Source organism: Sturnus vulgaris, chromosome 1 (assembly GCF_052056855.1).
Source record: "Sturnus vulgaris isolate bStuVul1 chromosome 1, bStuVul1.hap1, whole genome shotgun sequence".
NCBI classification, from domain to species: domain Eukaryota; kingdom Metazoa; phylum Chordata; class Aves; order Passeriformes; family Sturnidae; genus Sturnus; species Sturnus vulgaris.
In genome coordinates this window covers 8,463,848-8,485,656 of record NC_142243.1, presented here as the reverse complement: position 1 = coordinate 8,485,656, position 21,809 = coordinate 8,463,848, and the positions used below count along the sequence as shown (strand labels likewise).

Genomic DNA, 21,809 nt, shown 5'->3' with positions numbered 1-21,809 from the left:
TTCTAATCGTAGACTTTGTATTAGACAAGGTTTTTTTAAATGGAATATATTTTTCCAGGTCTTCGTACTTATTTCTTTCTCACCCCTTTCTCCCCATGTGCAAAAATGTAACCTGAAGTCATAGCGATATTCTTAGTGTATAGCAGTGAGTGTATGAAAGCCCACCACCTTAATTTACATTTCAATTGTTCACTTAATTTCATAATTAAAGCTTAATAATAATTTCATTTAAGCATAATTTCAAATTTACACATAATTTCAAGCTTAATTACATTTTGTGTATTTTGTGACTTTTAAAATTTTTTTTTTACTCCTTCAACTTGGTCAGAATCCTAGCATTATTTGGCCAATGAAAAGTAAATGTCAAATGAAAATTTGACTGGCTTAAAACAGAAGTACTCCAGGGGGCAGCTTGTCTTACTGAAAATGAAGCCAGAGGTTGTCCAGAGAGGTTTTGCAGTCTCCAAACTTGGAGGTACTCAAAAGATTCCTGGGCAACCAGCTCTGGGTGTCCCTGCTTGAGCAGGGGATGGACCAGGTGACCTCTGGAGGTCCTTGCCAACCTCAATCATTCTGTGATTCTCCAGAGATTTTCTCCATGTGCGTGGGGGGAAAGTTCTGTACCCTTCATTCCTTTCAAATAGCAGCTATTTGGCAGGTACTGTAATGTATGTAAGTATGAACTAATGGGCCTGGAACATTAATGTTTTCATAGGGCACAGTCTTATGGGTGCCTAATTGAGATTAAGTATTTACCTATGTGCTTTAAGTGTCTTAATTTCTTTTTTATCCTGGACCATTACCAAGTGTTCATTAGTGTCTATGACAGAACCTTTCTAACTATCACTTCACTAAAGTTCTTAAAAGTATTATTATTTCACTATATTTAAATGAGTGTGAATCCTAGTCTGTGTGTGCTGTGAAATACAGAAATTGTTCTGCCCTGAGCAGAATGGAGTGAGTTGTCAGAGGTAATCTTACTGTTCTGCAGAGGACTGGAAGAGAGGAACTGGTGTGCTACAAGAAATCGGTGCTCATGGTTAGGATGCCTGGAGCCCTCATTCATGGTTGGATGCAGTGATTATGTAGAGAGCATAATTTTCGGGGTTAATGTCATATAAAGATTACCTTTAAGTAATCCCCTAGTTAAGAAGTGAGGGAAGATGTGATAAAAATAGAAAAAATAATAAAGTAAAACCAAATCTTCTAGTTTTAACTATCAAATAGTCTTTGAAATGAAATATCCCCAAACTGGGGTGAACCTGTGTGAGAAACAAGTTGGATTCGCTTGTGGAGATGTACACTGACAAACAAAGAAAAAGTAAGGTTGTTATTTGAATATGAGTGTGATGGATCCGGAGCAGGGTGCGAGCTGTGCCCGAGCCGGAGCAGCAGTTCCGCAGCGCAGCACTGGAGGGCTCCGCAGACTGACGGCTGCGGGCGGATTTGAGGGAATTGCTGCATTGTACCTGCGCAGGGTTTAATGCTTGCCGGGCCATTTGGCTATTTGCCATAATTGGCTTTCCATTCCCTTGATTGGAATCATAGATAAAAATTTGCTAATCCACTTTCTTTGCTGAAAGTATTAGAAAAGTAATCCATCTTTTAAAAATGCTCGAACAAAATCATGTGGTATAAAGAGTACTTTATGGAATAATGAGATTAATGAGAACTGTAAGGCATATGCAATTTAAAACGTTTTTCTATGGGTTTAAGGGGAAAAATGCAATCTGGGCACTATAAAGCCCTAAGTACTTCCTTTTTTTATGCACTATCTTTTAAATGTGCATTACATGTTACCCTTTTGTCTACATGAATAAGATGGGAGTATGTATTTAGGAAGAAGGATCTGCTATTTATTTGTAATTTAAAAAATGTTTTGAAAATACCAGATTCAAACTTCTTGGCTGTGTTTTTTTTCCTCCCTCTCCCCTCTTCTGCCCATAGGGCATCAGAGCACGGATTTTGGAAACCCTTGTAATGCTCATTCTTCTTGCACTGCTTATCCTTGGAATCGTATGGGTGGCTTCAGCACTCATAGACAATGATGCTGCCAGTATGGAGTCTTTATATGGTATGGAATGCAAAAGAGCCTTCATTCAGTTTCATTGTAAATACAGAAATGCAGGTTTCCCATTAAATGTATTTCTAGTATGTGCTGTGTGAATATTGCAGAGGTCGTGAAGGTGTCTTAATTCAGTCAGCACCATTTTGATGTTAAATTCTATGACATAAGTAGCCTCTTGGTAATAAGCTAAAGCTGTGCTCAATGTTTTCTTTACAGACCTCTGGGAATTCTACCTCCCTTATTTATATTCTTGTATATCACTGATGGGATGTTTGTTACTTCTGTGTAAGTATTTTCCTCATTATTCCAAAAGATGAATGATATTATGGTGGGAGATTTTTGTGTATTGTGTTCAATTTTTTTAATGGTTAAAGGAAACTTTTTGGTTGTGAAAGTTGAGTGGGATTTTCTTTTTCTGATTAAATTTAAGTTTAGGTGTGAATTTTAGGTTTGAGTTCTGAAGTTTAAATAAATGGTACCTTATATTTTCAGTTTCTGACAAACTTTGCACCTCACTCAAAACACGTTTGACTTCTAACTTCTTAAAGCAGGTAGTTGAAAAATAGGGACTCAATTCTGCAAAGAAAAGCACAATTTTTAAATTAAATGTCTCCAGGAGGCCGGTAGTATGGTGAGAAAATTATTTTGGAACATTTTGTCCTATATTCAGTAAACTACCATTCTTCCTTTTGTAATTGAAAATGTTGCTGTATAGGCAGGAATTGGAAGACAGTGCAGCCAGCTTTCATAATCACACAGCTGGTCTCTGGCCAGTCTGCAGGTCAGTTACACAATTGCATTTGAAATAAATGCAGTAAAACCCCAACCTTACACTGACTGCTCCTAACCAGAGTTCAGTCATCCATGTTTAGGGGAATAAGAAACATGATGGAAGGCTCCAAATCCCACTTACAATCTCAGCCCCCTCCTTGAATAATTTCTGGAAAATTGCTGAGAGGGACAGAACATCTCCCTTTCTAGATGACTATGGTTTCATTTCTTCTCCAAGCTTCACAGGTTCAAAGCTTACATGGGGCTGTCAATGTGGAGAAAGAGTGGGGAATGGTAATTTGTGTTACCCTTTAAACAGATCTGTGAAAGAGACCTTGGTGAGTCTCCTTAGGTTCTCTGTATTTACAGATTCTCATATCCACTTTGGAGGAAGGTGGGAGGATTTAACAATGTGCTTCTCAGTATCTCATGCAGGCTGTTCCAGAGTGGCATCACAGACGTGCTGAACACTTTAATGGGAAATTGGTCTACAAAACTTCAAATCTGCCCTGTAGTTTGCTTCAGCAGAGCTGAAAACTCAGCCTCTGTTCTGGGGCTGTTGTAAACCAGTTCATGAAACTACTGCTACTAAGTGCCAGGTTTTGGAAATACGTGGCTTAAGCAAATCACTGAGGTGAAGGCCCTCCAAGCTGTTAGATCTGTGTAGCTGAAAGGGCAGTATACAGCAGAGGGGCAGCTGCTGGGCTAGAACTTTAGATCTTCAGCTGGTTTAATTGCTGAAGCAGTGTTTGAGTAAAGCCTGTTGCAGTGGTGATTTGGAGCATCACTTCATTTTTCTTTTCTCTTTTTCCTGCACGATTCTTCTGCAGTAAAGGAAGACTAGCTTAAAAGTTAGATTTTTGAATACTCTTGTATTTTTTCTGTAATACACAGTCGCTACACCAGTTAATAGAAATAAATGCAATCTTCACAATAAACTCTTGTCTTCTTTTTTTGGCAACAATGTTTTATTGTAATGGAAACTATAGATGTACATGCTCATCCATATTGTTGTTAATTCCTTCATCTCTGGCACATTTCAGTATTTGAAGGCTGTTCTTCCTAAACTGTTGTTTTCCACTCATAATTTTCGATTATCATGGTTGAGCCTTTCTCCTGAGAAGCATTCCTGAAAACCATCACAGGCTAGGATCAGAAAGCCTGTGTTGTTATTCACAGAAAGTAACCTAAAGTCTGGTAGCTGAGCCTACCATCAATGGAAGCTGAAGGATAACTTTCAGAGTTAAGCAGCTTCTTGGCCTTGCAGCTACACGTGTGCTAAAAGATGAAACATGCCCAAGATGTTCTCCAGTGCTATGGCCAGCCAGTGTCATTCCATCCAGGATGCTGCAGCTGTCAGGTGTCTGTGCAGCTTTGGCTCCTGATAATGGTCCGTGGACTGCCTCAACTCCAGAACTGCACTGAGAATCATTTGGAAAAGTGTTAACTGGCCCAGGGCAGATCATGCCAGGAATAGTTCTAACAATTTACTGATGTAGGCAATCCAATCTTAAAGCCCAGGAATGCATCCTGGCACTGCTGAAATTATTGGTGAAGGTATACCCTCTGGTGCAACATACTTCGAATAAATAACTAATTAAAAGAGTCAAGCTCAAAAGTTAAGCTCTTGGAGGGGAGAGATGCTTGTCTTGTTCAAAATTTTTGTGATTGCAATGTGCTTAAATGTTCATATTGAAGCTTGAAGCTCTTGCAGTTCTTTTCAAAACCAAAAAATGTTCATATGTGGAATAGCACATTAAGCATCCAAATAAAAAAACCTGGTCTTTGAGTTACAAGTGACTGGCATGCTCTTCCTTCCCCTGCAGTGTGCACGCCAGTGGGGCTGTCGCGGATGTTTACAGTAATGGGTCAGTTGCTGGTGAAGCCAACAGTAAGTACCACACAGTTCTGTCCTGTGCTACCTGTGAGAAGGTAGAATGGTGTTTGGGTACTTTCTTCTAGAATGCTTACACTTCTACAGAACTCTTCAGTTCATCAGAGTTTCTATAACCACTCTTTATGTACTCATTCCACGTTTTTCAAAAGCCTGGTTTTTCCAAAGTTTTTCTTAAAATAATACAGACTTCCTCTGATTTTTCAATTTATGTCAATGCTACTAGTATTATTTATTGCCAGTATTTCCTGCTGTGTTTTACCAGTGCCTGAAAAGTGTGGGCATATTCTGAGTTCAGGAGCCAAGAATACAAGAGCAAACAAAATCTGGATAACAAGAAGGGTACCTGGGGGTGCACACAGATGGGTGAAATGTGGGTAGTTGTCATCTTTAAGAGCTTGTTACACTCAGATACTCTGGTTCATGTTCTGAATGCTGTGAGGGAAGGGAGAGGTTTGTACCACGTACAAGTGCTCTGGTGTCTTGGGTGTCACATATCCTGGTTTGTATTTACTAAAATTTGGTTGCACTTAGATCTTGCATTCCTTTTCATTAGTCAGTTCAATCCTGGAAATACAAAGAAAATACCTACTGTTTTTATCTTCAGTCTCAAAGGACCTGATAGCAGAGGTAGACAGACTTAATTTATTTGGTTTATATTTGCATGAAATACTGGCTTATGTGAAAAGTTGCTTTTAATACAATGTTTTAAAATCTTCAGTTATTTTTGTTTAAATTGAGTGTGAAGGTTGATACGATTTGAATGTAGGTCAGACATACTGTTCTGTCTCTTTAGATTGAAATTGAACATAAAAGCCATAACTTGAAATATTACCTTAACAGTAACTTTGCTGAAAGTAAAGATGCAACTGGATAACAAAATGGAGTAATCTTCTGTGAAGTTCTTACTTGTGTCAGTATTGTAAAGTTGTAGACTATATATTTAAATTTTCTCCTGGAGCAAAGTGAACCTGATTATGTAAGTGCATTCAGGAAAACAAGTGTCTCTGATACTCAGTTCATGCTTCTATTTCCAAATACAGATCCTGGAAGACCTAGATGAGCAGATGTATATCATCACTTTAGAGGAAGAAGCAATTCAGAGGAAGCTTAATGGTATGTCTGCTGTAGCTGTAATGGCACTGACTCAGATACAGTATTTAGAGTAGAGTGGTTCTGGTTAGGAGTATTGGTCTCACTGTTGTGCAGTCTCTTCTCTCAAAACAGAAAATTTCAATATCATAGCCTGTAACAAATGTTGCTGATGTACGTTTCCTCACCGGGTTTTCCAAGATTGGCTCTGGAGTATGTGTGCTTTGCTTTGGTTTTGTTTTTGAATTGTCAGCTCTCTAATGTGGGGATGTTCTGAGCCCTAGAGAGCAATTGAGTAGTTGTCCAGACCCACCACCCATACTGCAAAAGAGTTTGGATTGGTAAATGACTCTGTTTCAGCCTTGTTTGAAGGATAATGAACTTATATTAGCAAGAGGCTTGACTTCTTGCAATACGAATTTTATTTTTAATTTGGAAGATTTTTTTGTGTTTCAGTTGATTGTTATTTAAAATCTTAGGTAGTAATCCATTAAAAATCAGAGCACTCCTTTGTATTCCAGGAGTTATTTCATGAGTTTAATAATTAAAAACATTCTATTAATAAGTAATGAAAATTAATAATTACAAAAATGTTTTTGGTCTTACTGAATTTAGTCTTACAGTTTTGCATTTCTTGGTAAGGTGTTTCTGTTATGAAGTATTTAAAAACAGTATTAAGCTTTGGCTTAGAATAGGAAGGAGTGGTGCAACATGGCAGGCACCAATTATGGAAAATGTGTTGGTTCTATAAAGCTGGAAATCATTTTGTACAAATCTTGTGACTTGCTTTTAACTTCATGGATAAGCCATCCATGCATAATTTATACGATTACTGCAGAAAACCGAGGCATTTTCATGTAAGACAGCACAACAATGTATGTGTCATGATGGCTTATTTTAGCCTTAATTGTTAAAATTTCCTGCTTTTCAGTCTTCTGTCATATATCTCTATCTCTCCTTCTCAGAGGTTTCATTAAGTTTCCTTTCGAATTTGTTTGGTCAGGGGAAGTACCTTTGAGAGCAGAGAACATGGTGGTTATCTTTATTCCAGTGCTTAAAATTTGTGGAGGAGTAGTGACTTCTTTGTGCTGAAGGTATCACTTCAGTTTAAAAATAACATTCACCTTTTCAGGTGTTTATAGTGATACACGTATGTATGTGCATTCACACACAGGCACACAGAAGGGTGCATGCAGTGAGTGTCTTTGAAGCTGTCATGGGGTAATGATAATCATTCTATGTTTTTGATGTTAGCTAGGAACTGTAAAATATTTGTTACTGAATATTTTATGTTGTCATGGTGATTCTGCTTGTGTACAACACAGAGCAATGACTCAATAGTTATTCAGGCATCTATTGGAAGTAGTGCAGAGAGGGGTCTGCTGTTCAGATGGGGAATGTGATTATTTAGGTGATGCTTGGCTGCTCTTTTTCTTGCAGAAGTCTCTCAACTGTTGCTTATATTGCAGTTTAGTATCACTTGTAGAGTGGGCCTAGGCTGTTGGTAGGCATCTACTAACTGGGTATGGATTTAGGATGTGTTCTGGGAGTTCCGCTAACCCCAGCCAAGAGGCTGGATTCTCTTTCAGCACATGGCTTGGTAGTCAGTGAAAAGTGGAACTGCAGCCCACCCATATTCCATGGAGCACTCACCAGCCTGCTCTTGAGCTGTGAAAGATAAAGGGCTTAAATGTCCTGAGACAGGAGGGGAACTGAATTCCCACTGTTTCCAATGCTGAGGGAATGGCATGGACACCCCCATCTAAAGGAATGCTTGAAAAACCCCTAGGTTGGTATGCAGAGAAAATTAATGGACTTAAGCTGAAAAGTAAATGAAAATCTAAACTTGCATATGGCATGTAGTTGGGGAAAGATGTTTTATGCGCAAGAAGATGCTCTGCAGGATTTTTACTTTAGTAAATTTAAGCATGGTTCTCATTATGACAAGCATGAAAACCATCTTCTCTTCCAGAAGTCTTTCTAATACATACAAATTATGCCGGAAACATTGACATCATTATTGCCAGAACTACGAAGGGTCATGTTTACTGTGTTTGTTGCATTTTAAAAAAGTGTGTATAAATGGAGGTGTGCTAATTACATCAGTAAATGTCGTGCTGTGATGTTAGAGGCCATAATCTGTGTTTTAGCACACAGATTGTGTCTCTTTGTATCTGCTGTATCACAGCAGGCACATTCAGCTACACACTTCTTCTGCTGTGGCTGTTGCAACTCTTCTGGTGGAAATCCGTGGTGCTTAAGTAACCCTCCTGGGCAGGTTTGCAGTAAAGTGCTCTGAAATATATACTTTATTTATGTGTATAACTAAAGAGTTGAATTTTTATTAAAATGAAGAGGACCAGAGCAGAGGCTTAAGTGATACTTGATAATTGTAAAGCTTTTCATATTTGAAAATAAATCTATCTGTGAAACTGTAGATCTTCTTTGTGGGAACTAATTTTCTTCCTCCTCAGGTGTCTGCAGTGTCTAACTGAAAATCAGAGGAGGAGGGATGGGAAAGTTTGTGTTATCTACCCTAGTATTTTTATCTATTGAAGAGATACTGGGCTTTGGGAAAATGTTTGTTTCCAGTGTATTATATTTCAGTACCCACATCACTCCTACAGTTGAAGAATAAAGCTGGGACTTTTTAATATAAAAAGAAAAAAGTTGCCTTCAGCTATTAGTTTTCCTGAATCCAAAGAGATGGGTGGGGTAGGATCAAAAATACCTTCTTGATCAAAGTTATTGGCTCTGAAGGTATCCTTACCTATGTAAGAAAGATGAAAGGTGTTGTTTTTATTGCACACTAGTAACAGTGTAATTTTGAACTAATTGGTGGTGAACTGCCAATCACCTTGGGGGAATGCAAATAGATACTCTTACAATTTCCTTTGAGGTACTGAAATCTTATGTCGGGCCTGGAAGAAAAACAGAATAATACCGTTAAATTGACCTTAAATGAGCTGCTTTGTGGCTTTCTTGGAGAATCCCTTCTAACTTTTCATTGCTAGTCCAAACAAGTCTCGTCTACCAATTTGATTTATTGGCTAGACAGCGCTGACATTGAACTTTGTGCGTGTTTGAAATAAAGCTAATGTTAGAGAGCTTTTAAGAATTTAGCTGCATCCTTTTCAAATACTCTTTTGACTGATCTGAAACTTTGCCTCTCGTAAAATATCCTTTTGTATAGCAACCTGTTGTTTGCAACTATTTTTAAGGAGGCACTACAACAGCACTTAGATATGATTCAGAATTTCTACTGACCTGGTCTTGGGGACCTACTCTGATGCTGGTTTGTTGGATAGACTCCCATGAAATCAGTGTTTTGAGCTGGAGCAATTTTTATATTGAGGGAAGAAAAAAACATAGATATATGTTGAACTGAGCTTTTCCTCAGAGACTCCTAAATCAGTTTCAGAGAAGAAGAAAACATCAGATGCTGACTTGAGTTTTCCTTCTTGTTCAACTGCTTCCATGACAGTAATTAGTCATTCCCTAAAACAGATGTTTTAGACTTTTTTGGGGGGAATGCATCATCATAAAAGCTTATTTTTATAGTGACAATTAGCTTGGAGTTTTTTTAAAGGCTTTTTTTGAAAACCTGTGTATTATGATTACTGAAAAACCCCCACACTGTGAAATGAAACTGACATTTGTATTTCAGACACTTAAAGTGATAAGATGTAATGTAACAGTGTCTGTAGGTCTTACTGGATAGTCCTGAGAATAGAGATATTTATATATTTGAAACCCTGTAAATATTACCCCATATTCATTTTATGTCACTGATACTCAAGATAAATGTTTAGACATAGCACAGAAGTTACATGTTATATGTAAAACTGTGTGTGAAAGAAACAGTTAATTCGGTTAAAAATTTAAAATTTTAAACAGTTGGATGTTTCATTGATGATCTGACTGCATTGAACAAATCAGTATTTAATAGTCTGCAATAAAAAGAGTTACCTTTTTTCTTGTGTTGAAGTTGTTGGACACATGAGAAGACAACAGAAAATAAGGAAATAATGAGACTGGACTACAAAGTAGTGTTGCTGTGTCAGCAGCCTAAGTGCTATTTAGATTTTGTAAGCAAGTGATCCAAATATAAGATAAAAGCCTGGAGAAGAATATTAATCTCATGTAAATCTATTAGAAATTTTAAAAAAGTACGTGGAGCACGGTGCTTTTACAGGTTAGCTGATGGCCAAAGGTGGGGCCGAGGGCAGGAAATGGCCAGCAGGTGAAGGGTGTGAATGTAAATCAGCAAAACAACAACAGAGAGGACTTAGGATTTAATACCTTGAGCTGTCACTGCCATGGTGTCTTATTGCAGAGTGAAATTGGCCTGGAATAGACAGGGAAAAAAACTTATTTTCAGATGAGATTGCCCCACTTTCATCATTTCTATTTGTGAACAAAGGTGAGTGGAGAGTGTTTCTAACTTACCCCAGGCAGAATATTTCCAGGTTGTGATTGCAGAGAGTGAAAACTAAAACAGAAATAATTGGATAGGAACTGAAACAGCACATCTCTAGTCAACATTGCAGAGCTGTGTCAGTGCCTGAACACTGTGCAGGGTTTGTAAAGGAGCTGGCATCAAGGAGGGAAACCCCAGTGTGCTTGTACTGGGAAAGAGGAGTGGTTGGAAGGGAATGGAAGGTTGAAGAGAAAAAGAGTGGAGAGAGAAAATGGACTGGGTTTCCTCAAGGCTTTGTAGGGTTAGGAAGAAAAGTTGATGAGTAACTTTTAGGCAGAAAATTAGCAGGAAGAAAGGAATAAAAATTATGGTTGTTAGGGCTAAGCTGATGTACAGGAGAAAATATGAGGAGTTGCACAACAGTGACATGTCTGTGTTATAAACTGGGAAGTGGAAGAGGTTGTTCTCATGGGTGGTTGTGGGAATATCTGATTGTGGCATGGAGGAACGGAGCAGGCAAACTCGTGTGAGCAGAAGATGGGTCAGCAGTGTGGAAACTGAGCTTGCTGAGGAGAGGGAGAGAGGGGCAGAAACTGACTCTGGAGCTGTGGCCACTTTAAAGGCTAAGGTTCACTTTTGCTAAATAATAATGCTCCTGAAGGGCATCTGGGGATTCTTTACATCTTGGTACAGGAATTGTATAGGGATTTAAGAATGAGGCATTTGAGACATCCTGTCTGTCACGCTATGTCTGGTCGTGGGACTTGTGTGAAAGTTCAGTATCAGCAAAAGAGGCTGGGATCACAGGAGATGATGCTGAAATCTGTGTTGAACTCTGCTGTTTTTGAATAGTATTTGAAGAGTCTCCTGCAGTTTAAAGTCACAAGTGCTAATGTAATGCTTCCTAAATCAGAATTGTCACTGTGTGTCTTGGCAGTCACATCTGAAAGAAAATCATGTCTTTTGTGTTAAAAGGTGTATCTTCCACAGTGGAATACCAGACGGTAGAGTTGGAACGTGAGCTTGAAAAAGTGAAAAGCAAGAAAACAAATCTAGGTAATGAACTTTCTAGTTTTCACGTAGGTTGTAGTTTACTAAATGACCTTAAGGTGCTGCATTTAGTTTGGAGCAGTTGCTTGGTTGATTCCAGTTTGTTCTTAACCAAATCTGTGCATTTGCAAATACATTACATGAAATCATTACATCACTCCAACAAAAAAATTTAAATAAGGAGTCTGATTTGGATCTTATTTTTAACATTGTTTTAGATAAATGGTAACACTTCTTTGCACGGATCTTTTTGTGTATAATGTACTTATGAATATTTGGGCTAATCTAGGACATTCCTTTTTGTGTTCAAATTATTTCTGTAAAATTCAAACAGTTTCGTTTTGTTTTGTTTTCTTTCCTTGCACATGCTAATGATGTCCAGTTAAGTTAGTTCTGTCTTTCCTACCCTACAAGAGGACAATACTATTTAAATATCCGAAATTCTGTTCTGTCTCTTTAGGGACATGCTAAAATATACATGTAAACAATGTATTTGTAAATTCAGCAGATTTTAAACTTTGTGGAACTGCTGTGTGCTAGAGGAAGAAAAAAGTTACAGGGAAACATGCCTGTAAGAAAAATCTGCTTGTCTCTGTCTCCCCAGCCTTTCTCTTGAGAGGTTTCATATTTTTGCCATTGCTTTGTACAGCTCTACAGGGTGGATGTTCTTATGAACTGGTTGATGTTTGTTCCAGGTCAGGATATGGTTGTTATTTATATTTATAGTGAGCTTACAGATAGCTGAATGATAGTTACTTGCTTTATTCTAAGGTGATCTATGGTATTAGGTTTATGTTTTTTCTCTTCTGAACAGAACGGAGGAAAAAAGCTTCTGCTTGGGAAAGGAATTTAGTTTATCCAGCTGTCATGATATTGCTCCTGATTCAGACAGTAAGAATTTTCTTTTTTTCCCCTGGCAAAAAGTATGAAGAGTTCTTTGGTTATTTGAGGGAATAGTTTTAAATTTTTTGAGATGAATGGTTAAGCAACAATCTTGATATTCTTTTCTTGACCATTTAAATAAACGAACTTGACATTATGGAGTCTGGTGAGGACAAATGTGTAGATTGTAAAAATGTGGAATACTTTTCAATAACAAGATTGTTTCTACTTTTTTTAGTCCTTTTCAGTTCTTTTAGTCGCTCTCAACATTCTTTACCTGTTGGTTGATGAGACTGCAATGCCAAAGGGATCAGGGGTAAAGTAATCTTCTCTTAAAATTTTTATAATTTTAGTAAAGCTTTGGAGGCCTTGGAGAAGTGCAAGTGGGAGCTTTTGCTTTAATAACATGGAAATTAATGAACCTTGACCTTGACTTTGCTTCTAGGTTTCATTCCTGTGCCCACACAAGCATTTATTACATGTCATGTTGTAGTGAGTTCTTACTAAAATAGTGCAGAAGCTTTATGTAGATACAGTGATGCAGTAAAGCAGATCAGTAATCTGGAGTTTGCAGTTTTGTCTCTGCAATACATTTCACTGCAGTTTGAAAGCTGCTGGTGCAATTGCATGGGGTGGGGGGGACTTGGAGGGTGGGACATCAGAAGGCCCCTGAAACACTGAATTGAGAAGAGGCTGTATTTCATATAAGATGTTACATGTTTTGTTCTTAGTAGAAGTTAACTTTATGAACCGTTGTATGTGTCTTATTTAATTGTGCAATATCTTTTCCTTGTAGGGACCTGGAATAGGAAATGCCTCCTTATCCACCTTTGGCTTTGTGGGAGCAGCACTTGAAATCATTTTGATTTTGTATCCTTTCTGAAAAAATCTTGTCTGTTAACAAGTATTCTGTCTAGTTTTCTGGGACACTGGTAATACACTAAGACACTAGCCTGGAAAGAAGAAAGAGATAGCTCAGTCCTTCTCAAACACTTGAAGTGTTTTTGTTTCTTTTTTCTTTAGTTCTTAAGACTTTTCAGAGACTGCTGAGAACTTGAGTGAAACTTGCATTCCTTGCAGGTTCTTTTTTTCCTTGATTCTCACAGCTATCTTATGGTATCTTCTGTCGTCGGCTTCTACAGTCTTCGTTTTTTTGAGAATTTCACTCCCAGGAAGGATGACACAACTATGACAAAGGTAAGGTACAGTCTGGGATGGGGATGGCCCCCTCCTGTCTGTCTTGCCACCCAAGACAAACTGACTCTCTTAGTAATTGCCCTGAATGGCTCATTTGCAGTGATCAGTATTTGTTTGTAAGCTGCATAAACACAAACTGGAAGATTGTCAAAATGCTGAATGAGTGGGAAAAAGGATGTGCTCTGTTTAGTTTGGATGGCATCCATTCACTTGTAAAAAGCCAGGAATGGCAGAGCTTGTTAACTGGCTATAGAAAAGCAAGTGAAAGAACTTCCTTCAAAAGGAACTTATTGCTAATGAGTAACTTTGATTGTGTTAACTGTACTTCAGGGAGCTTGGTTGAAATCTGAACAACGTGGTTGCTAGAAGTAATAGAGACAAAGTAATTTAAATTTGTATAATGAAACTAAGAATGAGGATGGCTATTCAGCAACATTTTGCAATCTGAAGCTAATTTGACTTTCTACAATTTAGCACTGGCTTTAGAATAACCAAAGCTGTTACCTGATTTGGAGAAACATGCCTAGGTTTTTGGCAAAATATTCCCACAACTGACATGGGGAAGTGATCAGTAACCAAGGAACAGATGTTGAATTTAATTATTTTTTCAATATGTTTCACTGTTTCTATTTTTTTTAAGTAGTGGAGTAAGATACTTTTTCTACAAATTGTTGGAAGTGAGAAAGGGGGTATGCACACAGAATGATTAAAGTTATTAGTAGAGATTTGGAATGTTCTTCATATTTCCTATTGATTGTTTGCAGTACACCAGGAATAGTGTGGAAATAAATAGTGAATGTACAAATGTCTACCTACTTTCAAGTTTTCTTTCTTTTTTCTTTTTCGTTTTGGCTTCCGATAGAACTAGACCTGAAGAAAATGATCCTTTGTGAAAGAAAGTTTCAATTACTCTTTTTAAAGGTCTTACAAGAACAAGAGTAAAATCTTAACAGCTGTGAATTTTTTCGTATTATTTAAAGTAGACAACAGGCATTGAATTGAAAGGAAGCTCTTTGTTGTAATTTTTTAAATAGTGCTAATCCTGCAAGCAGTAACATCCAAGGCTTAAGCTGATGTATCAGTCATCCATTCTAAGTCCATGGAATTGTTCTTTTATGAAACATTCACAGGAAGTAAGTAAACAGTTGATGCTTTGCAGCGTGGTTGTTTTGAATAATTTTGAATGTGAGCATACATAACACTTTGATTAAAAGCACATGAATACACATTTGATTTTCTTCTTGGATCATCTTCGTCTTGTTTAACACCATGTGGAGAGGAGTGACAGCAGTCAGCAAGACTAACAATATGTTACTGTAAATTGCTTTAGGTTCAATTTGAAGAATGAATGTGCCTTTTAGGAATTCTTTTTCATCTTGACCACTGTTTTTCATTGTGTTCCCTTCAGCAATTCCATTTATAGTTTAAATGCTATTTGTCATTTTCAAACAGATAATTGGAAACTGTGTCTCAATCTTGGTGCTGAGCTCTGCTTTGCCAGTGATGTCAAGGACACTGGGTAAGTGAAATAGAAGTAACACTGTAATAAAAGATGTTTAATCAAATTTTTAAAAATACAAGAAAAAAGACCCTGTAGCTGTATTTCCCATTGTATGTATTTTATTTGCCATCACTTTCAGTGGAAAGAGTGTGTATCTGTGGCCTTCATTTCTACATGAGCATGAACTGCAGAACATACTTTCCTTAAAGAAAAAGATGCTAAACATTTTTTAGAGAATATATTATTTTAAGAAGGTCAGATTTGAAACTTCTTAAAACAGGAGATTGTGAGATGAAAAGGTAGGAAAACTGATTGTCCAGAGCAGTATGAAATCGTTTCATGTTCACTGTGAAATCAGTGCTTAGTGCAATACTTTTGGGATTGGGTGACTGAAATTTGAGGTAACATTGAGTGCAAATGGCTTTTTAAAAACAGTTAATGACTCTTCATTTATTAAGTTTTTGATTAACAGTAATACCAGCTACTTTCATTTTCTCTACAACAATATGCTTGTATTTTTTAACTTCATTTTTCAAATTTAACAATTTGGAGTCTACCGTAGAAGAACTCTTGATTTTATTGCTAAGGATTGGCAGTAGCATTTGAAGTTGTTAAGCTGTTTTAAGCAGTTGGAAAGACGTGTTGTATCTTCACTTTAATTAGGTAATCTTCAGCTTGAGTTCTTGAAGTTAAATTGCAAGGCTATTACATGTTTTAAGTAGCACAGAATCCTTGTAACTAATGTGAATTTCATTGGGAACATTAAATAGAACAAAACAAAAATCTTCACCTCGGGCTGTACAAGTCTTAAGTACAAGCTTAGAAGTTTGAGCTCAGGCCCACAGACCAGCAGTGTGTGCTCAGTAGTTCTGAAGCTGGTTTTCCTTTCAGACAGGATACTCTTGAATCAAGAGTAGTTCATTATTTTCCAGTAAATTATACTGTATATTTTCATGCTATGTATATCTACAGATGAGGCATTTTAATAAATTATAAATCATTTCTATAGCAAATGGAAAAACACTCTATAATGCATTTTGGAGTGTTGAATCCTAAAATAGACATTCTAGAACTTAGTTAAAAAAATCTATAGTAAAACTCCACAAAAATGCAAAAGAAAAATTTAAGTACTTAAAGCAGTGCAGTTTTAAAATATAACCAGTATGATAAAGGTCTAAGAGGGGAAATGATTCTAGCATGTGGAGCCAGATGTTACATAGAAAAATCACTGTTTTAGAATAGAATTGTAACATAAGTTTGTGTCCACTAAATTACTGCATTCAAGACTTGTTTAAAAGAAAATAAAATTAATTGTTAATGATCCATGAGATTACCAGTTGATAATAACCAGATTCTGTGGCAGTAAGTGTACACGCTGGGTCCATTGTTGTCTCATAGGAAACAGATTAATGGTAAAACTCACTTAAAAACCAGACTAACAAGTGAAATTCCTGAATAGTTTGCCATAGAGATAAATAAAAGAAGAAAAAAGATGGAACAATTAACACACAGCTAACAAATGCGCAGTCACAGCTGTCCAAACAGGATTAATAGAGTGTATTAGAGTACAGTGAGTCATGTGGTGCTTTGCAAAAATATCAATGTGTGTTGCACTACATGCCACTGCCCTGTGGCACTGAATAGATGAAAAGAAATAAATATGTTAAGCAGATTCATAGTCTTTTCTCTTTATTAAAAAAGCGAGATTCTAGACTATACAGAAAAGACTAGACTTTATCCTTATGGGAAAGGTGAAACAGCAAAAGTTATCTAATACATACACTGACCTTTTTCAACTTTTAAAAATAGAAAAGTTTCTTACATGTTTCAGAGCATTCTAATTAGATATGTAGGTGGTGGATATGTCTAATCTGTCATTCTTCTAGAACTCCAGGAAAGTTTTAAACTAAAATAAGTTACTTTACTTAAATAAGTTAACTCATATTTTCCCAGAACTTTTCAGCCTTTTAGTAGCCCTTCAGAAATGTTTCCCACGAGCACCAGATTTTTAATGACAGAGAAACAAACTGGGAACAAGGCACTTAATAGTCAAGAATACAAAAACAAAGAATTCCAAGAGAAAGTTGAACTTTCTAGTATATGGAAATTTTCCTAGAATTCTACACTTGAGTATTATGTGCAAATAAATGGGGATTTTAAATTTATTTGTGTGTGCTAAAACCTAATATGTGTTTTTAACCTGCAGAATTCTTTAACAGTTTATTTGGTAAAATTTGATCAGCTTTTGTGTGTGTATATTTGTGCTACTAGATATGCAAGTTTTTTTGTTCAATTACTGAAGAGTTACTAAAAGTCTTGTTTTTCTCTGTGGGCTGAGTAGATACTGCTTCTGCAAGAAAGTCATCAAAATCTTTTCAACCTTTTCTTCCCATGAGTTTGCAGACTGTTACTGTGTCACGTTTCTGATGAGCAGTGACTTTTTCTGTTTGTAAGAAGAAATTGAATGTAATTTATGGACAATAATTTTCCCACCTACTCTAACAGAAGTGTCAGGGTTCATTTCTGTCCTTGTAACCACTGCTCTGTGGCTCACTGTTCTTCTGGACCTCTGTGTCAAGGAATGTTATTCCTTTTCCAGACGATTCCAGTGCTTTGCCTGTTTTGTTCCTTTTCCTTTCAAGTTTTGGAAGCCTATACATTCAAACCTGACTTTCTTAATTTTTATGTGGCTCCACAGTTTGACTAAAACACTGCTGCTTTGGAGATGTTGAGGACACTGTTTGCCTTCAAGTGGGAAAGCAGCTCTGTGTTTATTGTCCTTCAACTCTTTACCATTCAGACAGCCGGCTGCTTCTTTCTGTGCTAAGACCTTCTGTGCTTTTTTAGTATTTCTCCCTGCCTCTCTTGCTGTTTTGATAAGTGATTGTTTGGTTTCATCCTTTGAAACTTCTTTTCATTTCAGTATTTTTTCCTTAGATACCAAATTCAATTCCCGTGTTTTAATTTAAATTACCGATGCTGAGTATAAGAAGTGTATTTTTAACATTGTGATAATTGGCTTGCAAGTCTTGGGTATCTAGGTACAGTGAGATTCCTAAGTGTCAGGTTTACCCTGGGAAGAAATGAAACTGACCCTTTAATCTGTCTCTTAATTTATTATCACTTTTGAAATCACTTTTTTGAAATCACTTTTTAAAAGCCCCAAAACACTTTCAAAATAAGATGATAGAAAATCAGGAGCTTTCAGGAGTTTCAGAGCCAGGGCTACTCTATGATTGCCTCATTTGCTGCTGCCATTTTAGTTCTGGGACAGGGTCAGCTTCCTGCTTTTGTACTGTTGTGAGGGCACACTTCCCTCTGACATCGTCTGTGCCAAAGGTTTTTTGGGAATACAGCTTTTGAATCCTAGACAATGGTCATATGGCTGTTCTCAGTGTTCTGCCATGTGTTCAGTGCAGTACTCCATGACACCTGACAAAGGAACAACCTGTGGTTCTTCCTCTTCTGCCTTCTACCATGAGCCCTACACCTTCTAGATGTTTCCATGCTTCAGAGAAATGTTGTTCACTTAATTAATAATTGACAGGCCTTTGATCAGCACAAAGCCCAAGTGTCAGGGTTGGAGGTGCCCTGTGAAGAAAACCTGTCAGCACCATCTTTCAGCTTCTTTTCCTTCTGTGCAAATGCTCCATGGCTGTAGTGGTGGATGTATCCAGGAGAAAAACTGCAGTTGGAAAGATGTCTTTAAATTTTGGTTTCAAAAGCAGTGCTCTGGAAGAGCACTTGAAAGGCTTAGTTTTTACCATAAGATGTTGTGGGTCTCATAGAAAGGCTATTTGCTGCCTGTATTTTTTTAAAAAAAGTTCAAGGTGCATTTCACTCTGTTCTGGAATCATTAAAGACTTTGTAGAAACTGAGGTTTCAAGCAGTTTTCATACTAAAGCTGATTTTTTCCAGTTATATTTACTGAAATTATAAAAATAGTTCTTAACTAGAATAGATAATTCATTTCAACTCCCATTATTCAAGCATTTTACTATGAAGTTTAAAAAACATTTTGCTAAAGGTGTCTTACAGTTTTAGAGTGACCAACAAACATTGTCTTGTGTGTTTAACCATGTGTCTTCTGGTGTGCTGTCTGTAAGAATTTTGCATCCAAATGTAAATGTAATAGAAGGAAATTTTTGCATTTCCTGGAAAAAAAAAAAAAGAATGTTTTGATCTAAATCTTGCGTGCAATTTAACAGGAATCACCAGATTCGATCTCCTTGGAGACTTTGGAAGGTTCAACTGGCTGGGGAACTTCTATATTGTGTTATCTTACAACTTGCTCTTTGCTATCATGACAACGTTGTGTCTGGTCAGAAAGTTCACTTCTGCTGTGCGAGAAGAGCTCCTGAAGGCATTAGGTAACACAGCCCTGAAAATTCCCTGTGTGCTTGACCATTCTCTGTCACCACCACTGACACCTTGATGTGCTGCTGGTAAAGTTCTGTCACTGCTCACAGAATACTTTTTGTGGCGGAAATTTCTCTAAGTTAAGGTGTGAGGATGAATATTGTTGTGTTTTTTGAGGAGTTTAGAGCTAAGGTACAATGTTGATTTTAATAATATGCCTGTGGTACTTATTGATCTCCAGCTGGATTTTTGGTCTTTGGAGATCACAGAAACACTCTCATTGCTATGAGCAATTAGTCCAAATTAAAACTTCAGCTTGTCTATGAGTTGGGTTTTTCTTTTTTGTTTAAAGCAACTTATTAGTTCCCTAAAAATAGTTAGCAGAGATCTTAACTGCTTTGTTGTCATACTTACATACTTTTTTTGAACATCTATTAAAAAAATCTTTATACAGAAGGTACAGAACCTTAGTAACTGTCTGCGTAAAAACCTGTACCTGATATAATCAAAAATTTGATCAAATTTTGCATTGATATTTCTTGACCTTGATTCTTTCATTAATATTTCTTTTACTCTTGAAAGGCTTGAAACACATTTGATACTAAGAGGATAGAATGTTTTTTATTTTTTTATTGTTGTTGCCTCATTTTATCTTTACTAATTAACAAAGCTCCTCTCTTTAGATCCCTGGAGTAGTATTTGCTTAAATTGAGAGGGTTAATGGTGAAACTTTAGTGTTTCTTTGTAACTGAGGATTCAGTTTGCATCATCTAGAAGTTACTCATGTTAGTTTTCACTGCTTTCAGAGTTGGGATGCTGAAACAAAATCCAAGCACTTCCCAGAGTGCAGGTGGAAGATCAGTTTAAAATTGTTGTAAAATAATTAAAGCGTTTAATAAAAAATTACAGATGTTGAAGGCAGATTAAGAAACATAAAAATGCAGGCAAATCACTGGATTTGACACAAGTAGGGAGTCACAAACCCTGAAATGTGCAGATTCCTGACACAAACTGGGTTTATTTTCAGTGCTGTACATCACAAACGATGTCTGTTAAAAACTGTCCCGTGGAATTCTAAGAATCAAAATCAAAATTGGCCTATGACCAAAAAATTCACAAATTAAGAGTACGAATAAGAATATTAAGATTTTTGGTTTTTAGTAGTGCAGTTAATTTTGGGATTCCAATTCCAACAGTGCCAGAAATTTAACTTTGTACAGCATGGCACTTCAGTAAAACATTCAGTGTAGTCTGTACAAAATGAATAAGAAACTCTTTCCAGGTTTGATCCTTAATTTTCGAGACTTGATAGGAGACTTCAGAGCGAGCAAGGAAGGATTGATATCATGCCTCTTTTGAATAAAATACATCTGAATTTGCCATCTTTTCTCATCTATCCTGGCCCAAAAAAGAGTAATTTAACTGCTTGTCTGGGGCAGGATGTGAGACTTGAATTAGCACTCACAATAGAGAATTGTGCATTAATAACAAATGTCTGGAAACAGAGAAAAATCAGTAATAGTATAGTCCTAAAAATGTAATTAGACATCTAAATAGTTTAGAGAAGTGATCTGGTCATCCCCAATGACTTTAAGATGAGCAGTGGATGGTTTACAAAAAATGTTATAGTTTAAAATAAATATTTTAGGTAATTATTTAGGCCTTTGTAGGTGACCGGGTAAATTATTTTAAATCTTACTTGGTTCTTAACATCTGAGTCTGTGATTCAAGCAATGGAAAGTTAGGATTCTCTGTCTTCCATTCTTGTCCACTGTAATGGATTTTCTCACTTAAACAACACTGAGGGAATTTCCCAGAAGCAATTCTTACAGGAGGCAGAACATCAGTTCTGGTCTTCAGTAAATGTGAAGTCCACAATCACGAAGTAGAATTTGGATTGTCTCTGTTATTTTGAATACCTGTGTGCATGAAACAAGGAGGAGTCTTAGCTTTTCATTATTCTGTAATGTTTTTCAGGATTAGATAAACTTCATCTATCAAACAATCCAAGAGACTCGGAGACAAAGCCTTCTGCAAACGGCCATCAGAAAACACTGTGATAACAATCACCTGCAATCAGCAGAGCTGAAAACATCAACCTCATGGCATTCCTGTCATCTCATCAGCATTTTTATATTGCTTTTAGTTGTTAGTTTGGGTCAAGCCTTGTCTCATTTTGCTGTATGCTTCTGAGGAAGTTAGGTGTGTCAGATTCTTCTCTTTCCAGTGAACTTTTGGTCTGCTTGTTTATTTCCCAGTAAGTTAATGCAGGAGGTGCCTTGAAGACTGGAAGCTGAAGAGAAAAATGCATTCCTTTTTATTTGTTGAACGTCTCACATCTTTATTTTTAAACTTTCTACCATTTGAATGCACAGTACCTCCTGTGTTACACAAACACAGCTATAAAGAATAACTTTGGGACTTGATTTAAAAAAAAAAGAAGAAAACATACACTTGAAGGCCAATATGACCCTTGCTGGAAATGTAAAGTACCTGGAGTAGGTATTTGTGACAGGAGATAAACAGCTCTACTGAGAGTGAGTTAAAAAGGACAGGAGAGATCACAGTTCCCTCG

General features: G+C 36.9%; 1 protein-coding gene across 2 annotated transcripts in view; it reads left to right on the top strand.

Moving 5' to 3' along the window:
- The window catches only part of LMBR1 (limb development membrane protein 1), a 60,376-nt gene extending 38,813 nt beyond the window's left edge, over positions 1 to 21,563 (top strand). For both annotated transcript variants that reach the window (XM_014872228.2, XM_088159002.1), the window contains 12 exons: positions 1,948 to 2,074; positions 2,285 to 2,353; positions 4,666 to 4,730; positions 5,777 to 5,849; positions 11,221 to 11,301; positions 12,110 to 12,186; positions 12,416 to 12,493; positions 12,974 to 13,047; positions 13,284 to 13,374; positions 14,827 to 14,893; positions 19,084 to 19,245; positions 21,212 to 21,563. In XM_014872228.2, coding sequence (XP_014727714.1) covers positions 1,948 to 2,074; positions 2,285 to 2,353; positions 4,666 to 4,730; positions 5,777 to 5,849; positions 11,221 to 11,301; positions 12,110 to 12,186; positions 12,416 to 12,493; positions 12,974 to 13,047; positions 13,284 to 13,374; positions 14,827 to 14,893; positions 19,084 to 19,245; positions 21,212 to 21,294 — 1,047 coding nt within the window. In that variant the 3' untranslated portion in view covers positions 21,295 to 21,563. The remainder of the gene's footprint in view (positions 1 to 1,947; positions 2,075 to 2,284; positions 2,354 to 4,665; positions 4,731 to 5,776; positions 5,850 to 11,220; positions 11,302 to 12,109; positions 12,187 to 12,415; positions 12,494 to 12,973; positions 13,048 to 13,283; positions 13,375 to 14,826; positions 14,894 to 19,083; positions 19,246 to 21,211) is intronic.
- Positions 21,564 to 21,809: the final 246 nt, after the last annotated feature.